The following is an 18,642-nucleotide window of genomic DNA, read 5'->3' as shown; positions in this document are numbered from 1 at the left end:
CTCCAGTGTCAGTATGTCCTTCCTGAGGTGTGGGGACCAAAACTGGACACAGTACTCCAAATGGTGCCTAACCAGAGCTTTATAAAGTCTCCGTAGCACAACAGTGCTTTTATATTCCAACCCCTTTGAGATAATTGACAACATTGCATTCGCTTTCTTAATCATGGACTCAACCTGCATGTTTACCTTTAGAGAATCCTCAACTAGCACTCCCAGATCCCTCTGTACTTTGGCTTTACGAATTTTCTCACCGTTTAGAAAGTAATCCATGCTTCTACTCTTTTTTCCAAAGTGCAAGACCTCGCATTTGCTCACATTGAATTCCATCAGCCATTTCCTGGACCACTCCTCCAAACCGTCTAGATCCTTCTGCAGCCTCCCCACTTCCTCAGTATTACCTGCCTGTCCACCTAACTTTGTATCATCGGCAATCTTCGCTAGAATGCCCCCAGTCCCTACATCCAGATCATTAATACATAATGTGAACAGCTGCGGCCCCAACACTGAACCCTGCGGGACACCACTTGTAACCGGCTGCCATTCCGAAAAAGAACCTATTATCCCAAGTTACTAGGGCCCAGTTACACAGTTTGTGTTTACAATCATCAGTAAGCACCAATACAGCCCTGTTACCCAGTTATTGCTTGATGAATTTGTCTGATCGGCACTAGATTATAATCAGTTTATTCAAATTGTTGAATCAAACAAGATCAGTATCACTTAAAACCATTTTAAAATTTAAATAAAATTAGATAAATATCTGAAAAAGAAGAATTTGCAGGGAAGAGTGAGGGAGACTGAGATTAAATTACAAAGTTCTCTCAAAGAGCTGACACATGCACAGTAACTGAATGACCACTTGTCTGCTGTACATTCAACAGAAGTATTTTCTCTTACCAATCGCAAATCTTCTTCACCTTCTGACCAATCTGTTCACCCCAGTATGACACTAAAAACACAACCCATTTCACATCGTCCCCCTAAATCAGAAACACAGATTAATAAGATATTTGAGAAAGAAGGGGATGAGAGAGACAGAAAGAGGAGGGGTGAAAAAAGAGGTGGGGGTCGGGAGCGCGAGGGTCGGGAGCGCGAGGGTGAAGGGAAAAAGAGATATAAGTGGGGGAGAGATGGTGGAGAGAGCAAGGGAGAGAAAGAGAGGGAGATAGGAGGGACAGAATAGATTCCACATCACAGACAATACTCACACACTCTGGATCCTCGAGAGCAACATCTAATTCTTTGTATGTGAGGATTGTATAACCCTTACAGACTCTCCACAGCATCCGTTCAAAAGGTCCAATCTTCCATGGATGTATTATGCCAGCTATAAACCTACAGAGGGAACATTTCATAAACGGAGTTGGAGAAATGGCTCAAAAAAAAAAACACAGCAGGATACAGTTTCTAAAGCATCAATCTCAACTGGTGTAAGGGAGTACATTTATGATATTTAAATTCAAAAGCTGATCCCAAAAAAAATCCCAGAGATTTTGACTATTCAATCACTTCAAATGAATTCTCAGCAAAAGGAAACAAAATGAGGATCGATGACACATGTTCAATCTCTAAAGTATAAAGAAATTAGATTTTTCTGTAAAAGTAAAACCACACATTGCTCAGAACCATATGACTGTCACATTCTTATTAACTTCATATCTTGGAAAGCCAAAGAACATTGCTGTATTTAACACAAATGTTGAGCTAACGACACTGCATTTAGGTAAGACATGACAGAGGGTGCTTCCAGCCAACAGCTTGGAGGATGACAGAATCATTACAGCACGTAAGGCCATTCAGCCCATCATGCCTGTACTGGTTCTACTAACGAGTACCAATTTCCTGTATATTCACCGATCTCCTTGCACACCAATTCTATCCAAATAATCATCCAATTTCCTCTTGACTGTTTTATTTGAACTGGCTCCACCACATTTCCAGGCAGTACACTCCAACCACTCACTGGGCAAAAAAAGGTTTCTCTCTATTATCCTTGTTTCGTTCACACATTAAATCCATGCCCTCTTGTTTCTGTTCCTTTTAAAAGCAAGGACTGCTTCTCCTTACACTTACTCTGGAGAGGGAAACATCGACACACTCTTTCTCCAGCACTTTCTGTTTTTAGTCCAGACATTAGCCAATTATTTGATCTGATTTTATAGAGTTTTCAGGTGAAGTAAACACAAGAAGTAAATACAAACTTCTGCATCATTATCCAACAATATATGCCAGCTGCTTGAGCTCATTTATAATTGCAACTCAAATTTAAATCCTTCGTTCCAAACAACTTGGAAGTGGAATGAGACAGATTTCCTGCCCAATGTGTTGTTCTCTTAATTCCAAAATAAACTTCCATTTCATCCATTTAAGGAATATGGACCAAACACAGGCATATGGAGTTAGGCCATACATCAGCCATGATCACACTGAATTGCAGAACAGGTTCAAAGGGCTGAATAGCAGAAGTCACTCTGGTTGTGGGAGGTGAATCTGGACATTCCCAACATAGTGAGAAAGGCCTCTTCGCCAGTGTCATCATAGACTGGATTCAAAAACTTGGAGTGTCAGAGTTTTAAGTTAAAATCCATTTTCACTGTCAGACCTCCAACATTCAGCTCTGTATTAATGATCTAGCTATGTTATGATCCTTCTGTTAAATATAAAGAAGTTTAGCTCTAAAACTAACCGTGCCGCTTTGGTGCTAGATTGATTGGACTCAGTTTTCCAGAGTGATTTTACATCGTGTTGCTGTACTCTTGTGCCTGTTTCTCACTCATACAGCTGTTAGCAATCCTTAATGTAGTTGTGCTGTTGAAAATCCAAAATAGGAACCTAGGAACAGGAGTAGGCCATTCAGTCTCTTGAGCCTGTTCCACCATTCGAGATCATGGCTAATCTGTGGTCTAACTCTACATGCCTGTGTTTGGTCTATATCCCTTAAATGCATGAAATTGAGGTTTATTTTGGAATTAAGTAATAAACATCTTGGACAAGAAATCTGTCTCATTCCACTTCTAAATTGTTTGGAACGAAGGATTTAAATTTGAGTTGCAATTATAAATGAGCTCAAGCAGCTGCCATACATTGTTGGAATGTGATGCAGAATTTTGGAAAGCTGTGTTTGTTTCATCTGAAAAGTCTGCATTTATAAAACAATTCTCATATCAAGTAATTGGCTAATTGTCTGGACTAAAAACAAAAAGTACTGGAGAAGGTTAGCATTGACGGAGAGAGATAAACAGAGTCAACGCTCCGAATCCAGTATTACCTTCCTTTAGAACACGCCAATATTTTTGGTGCAAATATTACCATTTTTAGGCCAAAATCTGGAATTCCCTCCCTCAGGACATTGTGGGTCGACCCACAGCATACAGACTGCCGCGGTTCAAGGCAGCAGCTCAGCCCCACCATCTCAAGGGTAAATAGGTATGGGCAATAAATGCTGGCCAACTAATCAATGTCATGTCCCATGAGTAAATAATAGAAAAAAATTCCCTTTAAATCGTTTGATAATGTGGAGAGCCAGCAGCTGATAATCCAATGTTATTTTTCTGAAATGTGCAATACAAATATTCAAATACAAGCTGAAATAAACACAATAATATAAATACCAAGTGCAGAGTGCATACAGTGTGGGAGTACTTTCCAGTCAAGTCTCCTATCTACTCAGCTCACCCAAAACACCATTAAGAATCCCTGCCCCACACCACAACCATCCTCATTCCTGTCCTTGTTGACTTTAATTGGCCTCCAAGTAAGCCTACTGATGATTCAAAGTTAATGTTGCTAACAATTTTGTCAAAGACTTCCATCTTGCACTTATCAGGACAATTTACCAGAATTCCAAAATAAAGAGAAAACAACACTTATACTAAATGAGAAGAATGTGCTAACTGGTTAACAAGTTGAATCTGATCCATTGAGACATTGCTATGAAGAATATGCTAAATAGTGATGACTAGGTTATCTTTACTGGATATTATTATTCAGAAATTGGTTAAGTAGCTTTCTATTACTGTCAATCACAAGCTACCTTCACTGCCCAAAATACACACTGCAATTCCTATAGTTTCATGCACAATATGCTTGCCCTCATCACCAACCTGGTCAATATGGCCATAGATATTAATTTACGTTGCAAACTTGATTATAGTGCTAAAATACAGCACATCAAATTACTGGCCAACCAATCAGCATTCTCTTCTCATTCAGTTTAAGTGTTGTTTCCCTTATACTTTGGTACTCTTGCAAATTATTCTGATGAATGCAAGATGAAAAGCTTTGACAAAATAGCAGTTTTCAGCAATGCTCAAGTTCTCTACTACCTTAACAAGAATTCAAAGTTGGTTACTTCTCATATTCTAACCATGCAACATGTTTAGTGGTAAATTCCAACATTGTTTTTTTGTTTACATTGAACCCCAATAAGTCAGATTGTAAATGCACATCCTCTCATTCCAATACCCTCCACTTTGTTTGATCTGATCTAACCCCGAGACCTGCAGTTCTGTGCCGCTTCTCCTTTCATTTGGTATCTATGTCTTCATCTCATTCTGTCCTTCCATTTATTTCTATCTCGTGTTTATCTCACTTTCCCCAAAAGCATCTATTTACCTCACACATTCTCTGAGGTACAAGGTTCCACTTTATTGCTATTTGAAACAAATTCACATTATATTCTATAATACTTTTGATACTCTTGATAAGGGAAGGAGTGACGTAGCTGACAAAATGCAATGGCATACCCTAACTTGGCTCCTAGCCGCTGCATGTTCGTATGGTCCATTAGTGGCTCTTTATCCAACGAAGGAAATTCCTCAAATTGAGTCTGGGAGGCAAGGTCAAGCTAAAGAAAAAAATAATAACATTTTAAAGATCAGCAGAGGAAAGACGCAGTTGAGCAAAAGCAGTTGAGCAAAAGAATCTTCCTTCTTCCACAGACTGGGCCCCATCATAGACACCTGCCAATATTCTCTCTTTTTCTCTTGGGTAGTTTCCACACTAGGCTGGAACTCCCTCATGTTGCACAGTCCGATCTGGGGACAGTTCATTTTTTTGAGCAAGTTCTGATTTGTATCTTTAATTTCAAAGTCTGACAGTGCATCATCATTGCAGCCCATTCACCGGGCCACAGTTGTTTTATTTTTAAACCTAACAATGTTCTCCATAAAGATGCTTTAAAATAAGTCAATGAATGTGCAACCTTTACAGACAGTGACAAGCTACTTTGTATTTTCTGTTTTAATTATCATTTTACAGAGATATAGTTTCAGATATTACATTTCTATTTAACTAATTATTTTTACAGCAAGGCCTCTTCTCAAACAGAAACAACATTTGAATGTAAGCTAAGTAAGTTATGTAATGTAGAATATTGCCTGGTTCTTTGGTAACAGCAGTAAAATAGTATATTTCTATGCTGTGGAATTTTCACCAGTATTATAGTTATACCCAGGGAGACTGTTGAAAAACAAGAACCTAACAAAGATAGCGAACACATCCCAACATTAATTTAAAATTCAGATCACTTAACTTCTTACAAACGATGTGCACACAGCAAGAGTCAAGGAGCTAGTAAAAATATGAAACTAGAGAGCTCTGGCTCCAATACTGAATCAATTTAGATGAGATCATTGGGGAAACAAACCTAATTTTTCAGTATAGAAACAAAGTACTCCAGATGCTGGAAATCTAACATAAAAAAATGCTGGAGAAACTCAGCAAATTTGGCAGCATCGTTGGAGAGAGAAACAGAGTTATTGCTTCAAGTTCAATGTAACAAAAGACCTATATTTAGGTCAGAGTTGCTGTAATTTCTTTTGTTCTCTCCCATAAGTAGCCGGGGATACAACTGATCCCGACCTGGGGATTAATCCACTACTAAACTTGTGGAAACATCCAATACCTCCTCACTCCCTATGTCATTTGGTAAATCTGCAGCAGTACAGAAGGGGGCGTAGTGCATTCAAACTGGAATTTGCAAGAGTCTAAGCCCCATATGCTCCCTTTAGGGTGAAATGTAGGAACAACAAGCGCAGGGAACCCTGGATGTGTAACAATATTCAAGACTGTACAAGGAGGAAAAACAGGCTTTAGCAGGTAGAATGGAGGCAAGTCAACAAAGGTCAGAGTGGAGTATGCAAAATGCAGGGTGGAACTTTAAGAAAGCAATCAAGAGGTAAAGATGAGACATGAAAAATATTTGAGGGTAAGATTAGGGCAAATCCCAAGACGTTGTACAGCAATGGGAAGAGGATAACCAAGGGACGAATCTGTGCATAGAACCAGAGAACACTGGTGGGATATTAAATAAACACTTCACTCAGGAGGATGATATCAATACAGAATTCAGGATGAGGGCCCGTGAAGCTCTTGAGCAGACTGGCATCAGGGGTGAGGAGATATTTGAAGTTTTGGCAGGCCTAAAAGTGGACACATCTCAAGGTATATCCCAGCTGTATCCCAGGCTGCTGTGGGAGATGAGAAAATGAATAGATCCAATTTTTAATTCCTCTCTGGCCACAGGGGAAGTGTCAAAAAACTGGAGGTCAGCTGTACCACTTTTCAAGACGGTTATGAGGTAAACAAGGGAATTAAACACCAGAGAGTCTCACATCAGTGACAGAAAACTACTGGAGAAGATTCTGAAGGAGAGAATTAATCTCCATTTAGGGAGGCAAGATTTGAAGAGGGATAGTCAGCATGGCTTTGTCACAGGGAGGTCATGCCAAAATATTTGATTGAATTTTTCCAGGAGGTAACCAGGTGAGTAGATGTAATTTCTAAGGATTTCAGCAAAGCCTTTGACAATATCCCACTTGGGTGACTGATAAAGAAGGTTAAAGCACATGGAATCCAGGATAATATGCAAACTCCACACAGACAGTCACCCGAGACCGGAATCGAACCTGGGTCCCTGGCGCTGTGAGGCAGCAGTGCTAACCACTGAGCCACCGGTGGTAGAGGCAGTTTCTGTGGCAGGAGCCTAGTGTGCAGTGGTGTACCACACGGATCAGTACTGGGGCCCTTACTGTTTGTGATACACCAAAACGACAAAGAAGAAAATATGCCGGGGCGGGTGGGGGGGTGGAGAATGATAACTAAGTTTGCAGATAACATGAACATCCACCGAGTAGTTGACAGCCAAGGTGGTCATTTTAATCTACAGGAGGATATAAATGGATTGGTTAAATGGCAGATCAATGGCAGTTTAACCCTGATAAATGGGAGGTGGTGCACTTCGGAAAAATAAACAAAACAAGGGAGTACTCAATAAATAGCAGGACACTAGGGAGCTCTGAGGATCAGAGGGATCTTGACAACGGATCCCTGAAAGTGGCTGGAGAGGTTAATACAGTAGTTAAACAGACACCAGGGACACTTTAGATTAGATTCCCTACAGTATGGAAACAGACCCTTTCGCCCAACAAATCCACACCGACCCTCTGAAGAGTAACCCACCCAGACCTATTCTCCTACCCTATATTTACCCCTGACTAATGTATCTAACACTATGGGCAATTTAGTATGACCAATTCACCTGACCTGCACACCTTTGGATTGTAGGAAGGATGTTGAGGGTTACAGAGGAAGATAGATAAGATGCAGAGCTCGGCTGAGAAGTGGCAAATGGAGTTTAATGCGGCAAAGTGTGAGGTAGTGCACTTTAGAAGAAGTAACAGGAATGCAGAGTACTGAGCCAATAGTAAAATTCTTGGTACTGTAGATGAACAGAGGGATCTCTGTGTCCTGGTGCATAAGTCCTTGAAAATTGCCACCTAGGTTGATAGGGTTGTTCAGAAGGCATATGGTGTATTGGCATTTATTAGATTAGATTACCTACAGTATGGAAACAGGCCCTTCAGCCCAACAAGTCCACACCGATCCTCCGAAGAGTCACCCATCCAGACCCATTCCCCTAACCTATATTTACCCCTGACTAACGCACCTAACACTATGGGCAATTTAGCGTGGCCAATTCCCCTGACCTGCACATCTTTGGATAGTGGGAGGAAACCGGAGCACCCGGAGGAAACCCACGCAGACACGGGGAGAATGTGTAAACTCCACCCTGACAGTCGGGTGGGAATTGAACCCAGGTCCCTGGCGCTGTAAGGCAGCAGTGCTAATCACTGAGCCACCATACCACTTGTTTATATCCATCATGTTATGGATTATAAAGAGAAGGGAGGTGATGTTGGAGCTGTACAGAATTTTGGTTAGGCCCTAACTGGGGTACTGTGAGAGTTCTGGTCTCCATACTACAGGAAGGATGAGATGGCTCTGAAGTGGGTGCAGAGGGGATTCACCAGGATTTGAACAAATTACTGCAGATGCAGGAATCTCAACTGAAAACAGAAAACGCTGGAGATCATAGCAGGTCAGGCAACATCCATGGAGAGAAAGCAAACTAACATTTCAAGACTGCGTCAAAACATTAGCTTGCTCTCTCTCCATGGATGCTGCTTGACCCACTGCAATCTCCAGCACTTTTTTGTTTTGACCAGGATGTTGCCTGGGATGGAGCACTTCAGCAATGAAGAGAAACTAGATAACTAGACCAGGTTGTTTTCGTTGGAGCAGAGAAGGTTTGGGGGCGGGGCGGGGTGTACCAAATAGAAGTGCATAGGATTATGAGGGGCATGGACATTGTCCCATTGTTTAAGAAAGGTAACTGGGATAATCCTGGAAATTACAGGCCTGTGAGTCTCACGTCAGTGATAGGGAAATTACTGGAAAAGATTCTCAGGGACAAGATCTGTATGCATTTAGAGGCAAATGGACTTATTTATGGATAGACAGCATGGGTTTCTGGGGGAGAGGTTGTGCCTCACTAACTTGATCGAGATTTTGAGGAAATGACAAAGATGATTGATGTGGGAAAAGTCATTATGTTGTCTATATTGACTTCAGTAAAGCCTTTGACAAGGTCCCTCATGTCAGCCTGGTACAAAAGATGGAAGTCACATGGTTTCAGGGGTGACCTGGCAAAATGGATACAGAACTTAGTCATAGGAAATAGAGGGGAGTGGTGGAAGGATGCCTTTTGGAATGGAGGGTTGTGACTAGATGTGTTCCACAAGGATCAGTGCTGGGACCTCTGCTGTTTATGATCTACATAAATGATTTGGAGGAAAACGTAACTGGTCTAATAAATAAGTTTGCAGATGATATAAAGATTGGTGGAGTTATGGATAGTGAGGAGTATTGTCAGAGGATGCAGCAGGATATAGATCAGTTGGAGGCTTGGGCAGTAAAATGGAAGATGGAGTTTCTTCCAGACAAATGTAAGGTGATGCATTTTGGAAGGTCAAGTACCGGTGAAAATTATACAGTGAATGGCAGAACGCTTAGAGTATCGCTATGCAGAGGGATCTGGATGTGCTGGTCCACAAATCACTGAACGTGGCAGCTCAGGTAGATGAGGGAGTAAAAAGGGCCTGCGGCATGCTTGCCTTCATTGGAAGGGGCATTGAATATAAGGATAGACAAGTCATGCTGCAGCTTTATAGAACTTTAGTTAGGCCACACTTGGAATATTGTGTACAGTCTGGTCACCACATTACCAGAAGGATGTGGATGCTTTGGAGCGTGTACAGAAAAGGTTTACCAGGATGTTGCCTGGTATGGGGATTTTAGCTATGAAGAAAGGTTGGGTAGACTGGGTTTTTTTTCCCCATTGGTATGCAGGAGGTTGAGGGGCGACCTGATAAAAGTTTATAAGATTGTGAATGCCATGGATAGAGTGGAAAGTATGAGGCTTTTTCCCCAAGGTGAATTCAGGTGCAGAGGGGGAATGTTAAAAGTGATGTATGAAGCAAGTTTTTCACACAAAGGGTGGTGAGCACCTGGAATGTATTGCCAGAGGAGGTGGTGGAAACAGATACAATAGCAGCATTCAAGAAGCACCTGGATGAATACATGAATAGGAAAGGATTAGAGGGATACGGATCCTGTAAATAAAAACAGTTTTAGTATAGAAGGGCAAAATATATCAATGCAGGCTTGGTGGGCTAAAGGGTCTTTTCCTATGCTGTATTGTTTTTTGACAGGTGCATAGGAAGCAGCTGTTCCCCTTAGTCGAAGGGTTAATAATAAAGGGGTATAATTTTCAGGTGAAAGGCAGGAGGTTGACAGGGAATTTGAGGAAAATGTTTTTTTTCACCCAGAGGATGGTGAACTAGGTGGGAAGCCTCATAACCTTTGAAAAGTACTTGGACGAGTACTTGAAATGTTGCAATATTCCAAGGCAAAAATAGAAATTGCTGGAGGAACTTGGCAGGTCTGGCAGCATGTGTGCAGAAAAAGTAGAGTTAACGTTTCAAGTCTAGTGACCAATCTTCAGAACTGATGAAGCATCACCAGACTTGAAATGTTAACTCTATTTTTCTCTCTCCACAGATTCTGCCAGAGTTGCTAAGATTCTCAAGCAATTTCTGCTTTGTTTCAAAACTTCAGCATCTGCAATTCTATGTTTTATAATATTCAAGGCTATAGGCCAAGTGCTGCAAAGTGGGACTAACAGATTTACAGTAGTTTGGTCAATACAGTCTTGATGGGCTAAAGGGCCTCTTTTGTACTGTATGAATCTATGACAACTTCTTTAGAAGTTAAATTCCTACATTTGAAAAGTTAAACAAAAAGTCCCAACACAAATGACACAACAAAACTTTCTGGCATGCAACAATGAAACAGTCTGAATTCCTCATGTTCACTCACCTCAGAAGCCCTTTTGACAAAGTTCTGTGTTACTCTCAGCATGTGACTGTATTCAGTCAGCTCTAAATAATTTCTCTTTAGAGTCTCTTTGTTTTTTGTCACTTCTTTCAGCTCCGCTTCCAGCTGTTGAAGCTGCTCCTTTAAAGAAACAAAAACAGCCACACATAAGGAAGCAGCGTCTCTAGAAATACCTTACACTATCTCCTGGACTCTGGGCATTCAAGTCCAAACTCCCGTTCATTTCACAAAGCTGACTTCCTACTCCTTGACCAGCAGGGAATGTTAGCCTTACTTTCAGAAACATCATATAATCATTGTGTATCTTTACATGTATTGAAACCTTTATGAATAAATTAGGACATTAAACTGAATAGCAAGTTGCTTACGGAACAAATAAAATACTTTCAGATCTGAATGGAACAACATAGTTAGCAAATTTGCAGAGAACACCAAAATTGGAGGTGTAGTGGACAGCGAAGTAGGTTACCTCAGATTACAACGAGATCTTGATCAGATGGGCCAATGGGCTGAGGAGTAGCAAATGGAGTTTAACTTGGATTAATCTGAGCTGCTACATTTTGGAAAAGCAAATCAGAGCAGGACTTGTACACTTAATGGTAAGGTCCTAGGGAGTGTTGCTGAACAATGAGATCTTGGAGTGCATGTTCCTTGTTCCTTGAAAATGGAGTTGCAGATAGATAGCATAGTAGAATATCGAAGGAGGCGTTTGGTATGCTTTCCTTTATTGGTCAGAGTATCGAGTACAGGAGTTGGGAGGTCATGTTGCAGCTGTACAGGACATTTGTGGGTGGCACGGTGGCTAGCACTGCTGCCTCACAGCGCCAGAGACTCGGGTTCAATTCCCGACTCAGGCGACTGACTGTGTGGAGTTTGCACGTTCTCCCCGTGTCTGCATGGGTTTCCTCCGGGTGCTCCGGTTTCCTCCCACAGTCCAAAGATGTGCACGTCAGGTGAATTGGCCATGCTAAATTGCCAGTAGTGTTAGGTAAAGGGGCAAATGTACGGGAATGGGTGGGTTACGCTTCGGCGGGTCAGTGTGGACTTGTTGGGCCGAAGGGCCTGTTTCCACACTGTAAGTAATCTAATTTGTTCGGCCACTTTTGGAACACTGCATGCAATTCTGGTCTCCCTGCTATCAGAAGGATGTTGTGAGACTTGAAAGAGTTCAGAAAAGATTTACAAGGATGTTGCCACGGTTGGAGGGTTTCAGCTAGAGGGAGAGGTGAATAGGCTGGACCTGTTTTCCCTGGAGCATTGGAGGCTGAGGGGTGACCTTATAGAGGTTTATAAAATCATGAAGGGCATGGATAGGGTAAATGGGCTGGGGGAGTCCAGAAATATATTACATGGGTTTAGGGTGAGAGGTGAAAAATTTAAAAGGCACCTAAGGGGCAACTTTTTCATGCAAACGGTGGTGTGTGTATGGAATAAACTGCCAGAGGAAGTGGAGGAGGCTCATATAATTACAACATTTAAAAGGCATCTGGATGGGTATATGATAGGAAGGGCCAAGTGCTGGCAAATGGGACTAGATTAGATTGAGATATCTTGTCAGCATGGACAAGTTGGACTGAAGGGTCTGTTTCCAAAGTGTACATCTCCATGACTCAATGTCAATACCAGCATCAGGGATAAACAGAAAGGAAAACTGTAATGTGACTTCAGCGTAATCTCATTTCTTAGCATTGGCCCATTGCCTGCATATTGCAGCACTTGAGGGGCATCTCTAGGTATCTGTTAAATTAGTTAAGAGTATCTGCCTCTATTATTCTTGCACACAGCGAGTTCCCACTTCCCTTTCATCCGTTCTGATAATCACTTGAAAACCATGCCCCATGAGTCATCTACCATTCTGTTAGTGTTTAAACACTCTTACCATCACTCTTTCCAGGTCCCTCCCAATTTTGAACATCTCAATCAAATCTCCCCTCAGCGTCCTCTACTCCAAGAACGACCCCAGCCTATCCAGTCTTTCTACATGGCTGCACCTTCCAGTCCTGGCAAAATCCTCACAAATCACTATTTTGCAGCAGCAGGAGCAGTGAAAGCGAGGACCAGGGGCTGCTGGAAAGGTAAATTTCCCATTTAAATACTTCCCTCATGGAATCAGTGGCCTCCATTTTGCAGCAGCAGCGGGAGCAGCGAGAGGGAGGAGCGGAGTGGGAGTCAATTGTGCTCTGGGAAGGTGAGTGAACTGATATATTTGGGCTGCGGCTGAACCAGAGACACTACACGGGTCGTGTCACCCACCCGCCCGCTGCCTCTAACTAATTGATAAGGTAAGGCTTTTCTTTTTATCGTGTGCTGGTAAGTAGTGTGATTGGTAAAAAAAAAAATGTTTCATTTCATTTACTGATTATTTGATATTATAGTTGGACTAAGTTAAGCTTAAGGTTAAAAATGGCAGGATAAATCAGACCTGTGTTATGCTCCTCTTGCTCAATGTGGGAGCTCAGGGACGTGGCTGAGGTCCCTGACTCCTTCACATGCAGGAGGTGTGTCCAGCTGCAGCTCTTGTTCAACCGCATGACGGCTCTGGAGCTGCGGCTGGAGCATCCGTGATGCTAAGATGGTTGTGGATAGCACGTTTAGTGAATTGTTCACACTGCAGATTAGGATTGCTGAGGGAGAAAGGGAATGGGTGACCAAAAGGCAGAGAAAGAGCAGGAAGGCAGTGTAGGTGTCCCCTGCGATCATCTCCTTCCAAAACCGTTTTGGATACTGTTGGGGGAGATGGCTCACCAGAGGAAGGCAGCAGTAGCCAGGTTCATGGCACCGTGGCTGGCTCTGGTGTAGAGAAGGGCTGCAAAAAGAGTGGAAGGCTATAGTCACAGGGGATTCAATTGTAAGGGGAGTGGATAGGTGGTTCTGTGGTCGAAAACGAGACTCCCAAATGGTATGTTGCCTCCCACGTGCACAGGTCAGGGATGTCTCAGATCGGCTGCAGAAAATTCTGAAGGGAGAAGGTGAACAGCCAGCTGTCATGGTGCATACAGGCACCAGTGATATAGGTAAAAAAAAACAGGATGAGGTCCTACAAGCAGAATTTAGGTAGTTAGGAGCCAAGTTAAAAAGGACCTCAGAGATAGTAATTCTCAGGATTGCTACCAGTGCCATGTGCTAGTCACAGTAGAAATGAAAAAATAGGCAGGTTGAATGAGTGGATTGATAGCTGGTGTAAGAGGGAGGGGCTCGATGTTTGGGACATTGGGACCTGTTCTGGGGGAGGTGGGACTATTACAAGTTGGACGGTCTATACCAGGGCCAGGCTGGAATGAAATGAGGTTAGTGGGCAGTAAAGACATAGTAACTAAAGCCTTTAAGGAACTAAGTAATGAAGTCAGCGTGACTAAGGGGAAGAGTAAGCAAAGAGTAAATGATGAACACAAAGGGACAGGTGGTCTGAGGTGCATTTGTTTTAATACGAGATGTGTAGTAGGTAAGGCAGATGAACTTGGGGCTTGGATTATTACTTGGGAGTATGACGATAATGCTACTACTGAGGCTTGGTTGAGGGAAGGGCAAGATTAGCAACTAAATATCCCAGGATATCAATGCTTCAGGCGGGACAGAGAGGGAAGTAAAAGGAGTGGAGGAGTTGCTTTACTGGTCAGAGAGGATATCACAGCTATGCTATGGAGGACTCGAGCAGTGAGGCAATATGGGCACAGCTCAGAAATAGGAAGGGTGCTGTAACAATGTTGGAGCTGTACTACAGGCCTCCCAACAGTGACCGTGAGATAGAGGTACAAATATGTAAACAGACTATGGAAAAATGTAGGGGCAACAGATTGGCGGTGATGGGAGATTTTAATTATCCCAATATTGACTGGGATTCACTTAGTGTTAGAAGTTAGATGGAGCAGAATTTGTATGGAGCATCCAGGAAGGTTTTCTAGAGCAGTATATAAATAGTCCAACTCAGGAAGGGGCAATACTGGACCTGGTGTTGGGGAATGAGCCCGGTCAGGTGGGTGAGGTTTTAGTCGGTGATTACTTTGGGAATAGTGATCACAATTTTGTTAATTTTAGAATACTCCTGGAAAAGATCACAGTGGTCCTAAAGGAAAAGTGCTAAACTGGAGGAAGGCCAACTTTAGCAGAATTTAGTATGAGCTGGGAATGTGGATCCGGAGCAGCTGTTTGAAGGTAAATCCACATTGGATATATGGAAGGCTTCTAAGGAGAGGTTAATTAGAGTGCAGGACAGACATGCCCCTGTGAAAGTGAGGAATAGAAATGGCAAGATTAGGGAACCGTGGATGACAGGTGAAATTGTGAGACTAGCTATGAGGAAAAAGGAAGCAGATGAAGCTTTGAAAGAATATCAGTAATGTAGGACCAATCTGAAACAAGGAATAAAGAAGGTTAAAAGCATTCATGAAATATCTTTAGCAAACAGGGTTAAGGAAAATCCTAAAGCCTTTTATTTGTATATAAGGAACAAGAGTGTAATTAGAGAACGGGTTGGCCCACTCAAGGACAAAGGAGAAAGGTTATGCGTGGAGTTAGAGAAAATGGGCGAGATTCTTAATATCTACTTTGTGTCGGTATTCACCGAAGAGAGGGTCATGGCGAATGTTGAGCTTAGGCATAGACTTTTGATTATTCGAGGTCAAAATCAGCATAAGGAGGGAGAAAGTGTTGGGTATTCTAAAAAGCATTAAGGTGGACAAGTCCCCAAGGTGAGGGTGGGATCTATCCCAGATTACGGAGGGAAGCGAAAGAGGAAATAGCTGGGGCTTTAACAGATATCTCTGCAGCATCCTTGAACACAGATGAGGTCCTGGAGGGCCGGAGAATTGCTAATGTTGTCCCCTTGTTTAAGGAGGGTAATCTAGGTAATTACAGACCTGTGAGCCTGTCGTCACTGGTAGGGAAGCTGGAGAAAATACTGAGGGATAGATCTATTTACATTTGGAAGAAAATGGGCTTATCAGTGATAAGCAGCATGGTTTTGTGCAGGGAAGGTCATGTCTTACCAAATTAATAGAATTCTTTGAGGAAGTGAGAAAGCTAATGGAAGAGAGAAGGGCTGTAGATGTCATTTACATGGACATTTGATGAGGTTCCCCATGGTAGGCTGATGGAGAAAGTGAAGTCGCATGGGGTCCAGGGTGTACTAGCTAGATGGAAGAAGAACTAGCTGGGCAACAGGAGGCAGACAGTAGTTGTGAAAGAGAGTTTCTCAAATTGGAAAACTTTGACCAGCAGGATTCCACAGGGATCCGTTCTGTTGTTTGTGATATATATATATATATATTGATCTGGAGGAAGGTATGAGTGGTCTGAATGGCAAGTTTGCAGATGTCACTAAGATTGGTGGAATAGCAGATAGTGAAGGGGACTGTCAGAGAATGCAGCAGAATATAGATAGATTGGAGAGTTGGACGGAGAAATGGCAGATGGAGTTCAATCCAGGAAAATGCGAGGTGATGCATTTTGGAAGATCCATCCTTGAAAATGGAGTCGCAGGTAGATAGGATAGTGAAGGCGGCAATTGGTATGCTTTCCTTTATTGGTCAGAGTATTGAATACAGGAGTTGGGAGGTCATGTTGTGGCTGTACAGGACATTGGTTCGACCACTGTTGGAATATTGCATGCAATTCTGGTCTCCTTCTTATCAGAAAGATGCTATGAAACTTGAAAGGGATCAGAAAAGATTTATAAGATTGTTGCCAGGGTTGGAGGATTTGAGCTATAGGGAGAGGTTGAATAGGCTAGACTGTTCTCCTTGAAGCGCCGGAGGCTGAGGGGTGACCTTATAGAGGTTTATAAAATAACAAGGGGCATGGATTGGATAGTTAAATATTGTCTTTTCTCTGAGATGGAGGAGCCATAGGATATAGGTTTCAGGTGCAGTCCTTGCATGGGATTTTGTACACTACATTAGTTTTGCTCATGCTGGGTATCGGGTCCTTCGTTCTGGTGAGTTGTTGTCTGAGGGTGGCTGTTGGTTTGTGTGCTGTTATAAGTCCTAGTGGTCGCAGTAGTCTGGCTGTCAGTTCTGAAATGCTCCTGATGTATGGTAGTGTGGCTAGTCCTTTGGGTTGCGGCATGTCCTCGTCCCGTTGTCTTTCCCTTAGGCATCTGTTGATGAAATTGCGCAGGTATCCGTTTTTGGCGAATACCTTGTACACAGCACACCTTATAACAGCACACAAACCAACAGCCACCCACAGACAACAACTCACCAGAACGAAGGACCCGATACCAAGCATGAGCAATTTGTGGATGTGTGCCATGCTTCTAGGAATTCCCTGGCAAGCCAGACAGAGAACAGCCAGGGAATTCCTAGAGGCATGGCATTCATCCACAAACTCCATCAACAAACACATCGACCTGGACCCAATATACCGGCCACTACAGCGGACAGCTGAAACTGACAACCGGAAGCGGCAGGGACAGGCCACTATAAATGCCGGAGAAAACACCACAGAAGCGCTTCACAGGAGGCTCCCAAGCACTGAGGATGTCACCTAGACAAGGGACGAAACGTTTGCAACAAAAATTTCCAGCTCGGCGAACAGAACCACAACAACTATTTAAATATAATGAAAGGAGTGACTTATAGGACAAGTTAAGAGCATGTGGGATTTAGTGTCGAAAAGGGTGGCATTGGAAAGCACAGCAGCTCAGGCAGCATCCAAAGGAGCAGGAAAGTCAATTCTCCTACTCCTCAGTTGCTGCCTGACTGGCTGTGCTTTTCCAGAGCCACGCTTTTCAACTTGACTCCCCAGCATCTGCAGTCCTCACTTTCTCCTAGGATGTGGGATTTATTCAGGACATCAGCAGGGATGCAGATACAATACAATTAAATGGTAAGAATGGGAATTACGAAGAAAGACTCAAAAAACTTAGCTTTTTCCAATGGATGATTAAGGAAGCTTTATTTGAGGTTTTTTGTAAGATTTTAAAAACCTGAATGGGGGAAATGTGTCCAATGACTGGAAATGTTAACAATGAGACATAGACAGGGCATTATGTTCAAACCCTCACTGACTTTTCAGTATCTTAATTTTTATTGTTTTATTAATTTTGAACTTAGAGCTGGAAATTATTTGTGGACTTTGGGACAGCTTGTGTAAAAGGAAAAGAACAGACCAAACAAGCTTTGTTTGTTTGTTAGGCCAGGCCTGGTGGTTAATTGTACACTGTTTCTTTATTAAAAGAATTCTAACAGACATTGCGACCCTGGGATGGGTACTGTGTTTAAACAAACAGCAGCAGTTGGCTACTAACAGTACTTGTAATTGGTTCCAGCAAGTCTGGAAAAGACTCTATGTTCAAGCAGAATGGTACTTGAAGCTGTGGGAAGTGTTGATCAGTTGATCGGGGTGGAACTTAATCAAAGTTTTCTTTTGAACTATGTTTTCTGTGAGATAGTTCTGGGCTGCTACTGAGACAGTAAGAAGATTTGAAAGCTCCCCGCCTAATCTCCCACACTGGCTGCCAGAAGCTCAAGGAGAGGAAAGCTGAGTTAGAAGTGGCGTTGCCTTTATCTGGGTGAACTGAGGAGGTGACCCTGATCAACATTTCAGAAAAACAACCCAGAAATTCACAGCTATGTTTGGAAAACAATGCATCATAAAAGAAAGCCATTTAAGTAAACTGGCCAGTTTTGTTATTTCATTTTATTCCTAAATTGTGTCTGTCTTTTATGTGTACACTGGCTAAAAACAAATATTTCAGGTTTAAAGCACAGACTAGGGAGTGTTGCTGAACAAAGAGACCTTGGAGTGCAGGTTCATAGCTCCTTGAAAGTGGAGTCGTAGGTAGATAGAATAGGGAAGGCGGCATTTGGTATGCTTTCCTTTATTGGTCAAAGTATTGAGTACAGGAGTTGGAAGGTCATGGTGCGGCTGTACAGGACATTGGTTAGGCCACTGTTGGAATATTGC

The 18,642-nt window shown here is 42.5% G+C and overlaps 1 protein-coding gene across 4 annotated transcripts in view; it reads right to left on the bottom strand.

The window, feature by feature from the left end:
• The window catches only part of LOC122551019 (V-type proton ATPase 116 kDa subunit a2-like), a 93,583-nt gene that overhangs the window by 51,887 nt on the left and 23,054 nt on the right, over positions 1 to 18,642 (bottom strand). For all 4 annotated transcript variants that reach the window (XR_006311990.1, XM_043692665.1, XM_043692666.1 and 1 more), the window contains exons 4-7: positions 10,720 to 10,857; positions 4,746 to 4,846; positions 1,209 to 1,335; positions 898 to 980 (exon numbers count right to left, since the gene is read on the bottom strand). Coding sequence is in view for 3 of the 4 variants with exons in the window: in XM_043692665.1 (XP_043548600.1) it covers positions 898 to 980; positions 1,209 to 1,335; positions 4,746 to 4,846; positions 10,720 to 10,857 (449 nt within the window). In the remaining variant the exon portion in view is untranslated. The remainder of the gene's footprint in view (positions 1 to 897; positions 981 to 1,208; positions 1,336 to 4,745; positions 4,847 to 10,719; positions 10,858 to 18,642) is intronic.

This window comes from Chiloscyllium plagiosum, chromosome 6 (genome assembly GCF_004010195.1).
Source record: "Chiloscyllium plagiosum isolate BGI_BamShark_2017 chromosome 6, ASM401019v2, whole genome shotgun sequence".
Classification (NCBI taxonomy): domain Eukaryota; kingdom Metazoa; phylum Chordata; class Chondrichthyes; order Orectolobiformes; family Hemiscylliidae; genus Chiloscyllium; species Chiloscyllium plagiosum.
This window is presented reverse-complemented; position numbering and strand designations above follow the sequence as displayed.